General features: G+C 43.8%; 1 protein-coding gene across 11 annotated transcripts in view; it reads left to right on the top strand.

Moving 5' to 3' along the window:
• The window catches only part of herc1 (HECT and RLD domain containing E3 ubiquitin protein ligase family member 1), a 77,106-nt gene that overhangs the window by 62,573 nt on the left and 13,339 nt on the right, over positions 1-1,194 (top strand). For all 11 annotated transcript variants that reach the window (XM_032510683.1, XM_032510675.1, XM_032510677.1 and 8 more), the window contains one exon: positions 769-938. In XM_032510683.1, the coding sequence (XP_032366574.1) occupies positions 769-938 (170 nt within the window). The remainder of the gene's footprint in view (positions 1-768; positions 939-1,194) is intronic.

Genomic DNA, 1,194 nt, shown 5'->3' with positions numbered 1-1,194 from the left:
TTGGACTCTTCTTCACACTAATTAAGCCGATCTAGCGCTGCCTTTTGTGTCTATTTTCAACACTACACATTCACACTTTTTCTTTACAGTGTTACCCTTCGAGTCTGTCTTTCACTGTCTTTCTCTGTCTAAGATAAGTATAAAACCCTAAACCCTAACCCACTTGAGACTACCTTCACACTAATTAGTCAATGTTAGTGCTGCCTTTCATGATCACCCTCAGTGTCACTACCCTTCACGACTCTATTTTTAGAGACGTTACCTTTTCGTCTCCTTGGACTCAACATATGCAACATAATGTTTCCTGTCATTGCAATGCTGTCTTAACTGACAGACTTTATCCTGGAGGTGAGATATCCTGCAGCGCAGTGAATATCAAAATGGGCCACAGCACATTGTTGTCAGATGAGGTACCGCTATTGTTGGGTGGACGAACGCTAAGATATATTTTCATGTGAAAATTAAACAGATTATATGGGTGACTGCGATGGAGTTCTGCAATGCTGCCACAAAAAAATGAGAACTTTTCCATTTGCAGAACTTATATTTTCTGTGTCCTATTTTGTTTTTATACCAAAACTCTGACACATACGCTTGTTTTTACATGCCACATTATAATTTAAAATGATCCGTTCAACGTGATCTGCAGCAGCAGCTCACCAAGTTCTATTTGTTGCATTTTGTTGGAAATAAAATTCTCTCTTTGCCTCTTGTAATACCACCCTGCTCTGCCCATTGTGTCTCCCTCCTCCTCCTCCTCCTCTTCAGGCTCGTCGGTTCCTCTCCAGCTGGGTCTCCCTGTGGCGGTGCCTCCTCAGTACAGCGGGCTGAGAGAGGTCAGCATGGAGGCGGTGAGGGCTCGCCTGCGACTCCTCTACCACTTCTCTGACCTCATGTACTCCTCGTGGAGACTGCTCAACCTCAGCCCCAACAACCAGGTAGGCAAAAAAAAAAACAGAACTCCAGATAAAGGGAAATATGATTCCTGGCTCAGCAGCAGGAATTTGACTTAGGTTGGAGCAAGCCTCCGGGCGGCAGCTATTCAACAGCGCCACCACACGATTTCCCGAAAAAGGATCAATGCAGACAGCAACTTAGTATACAATACATCACAACATTGTCACAACATAATGCACAAGACAACACACAGCACATGTGGGCAAAAGGCCTTTTAACAGTCATAGTTTTAATTTT

The sequence above is a fragment of the Etheostoma spectabile genome, unplaced genomic scaffold (genome assembly GCF_008692095.1).
Source record: "Etheostoma spectabile isolate EspeVRDwgs_2016 unplaced genomic scaffold, UIUC_Espe_1.0 scaffold270, whole genome shotgun sequence".
Classification (NCBI taxonomy): Eukaryota; Metazoa; Chordata; class Actinopteri; order Perciformes; family Percidae; genus Etheostoma; species Etheostoma spectabile.
The sequence above is the reverse complement of the archived record's forward strand: the minus strand, read 5'-3'. Positions and strand labels throughout refer to the sequence as shown.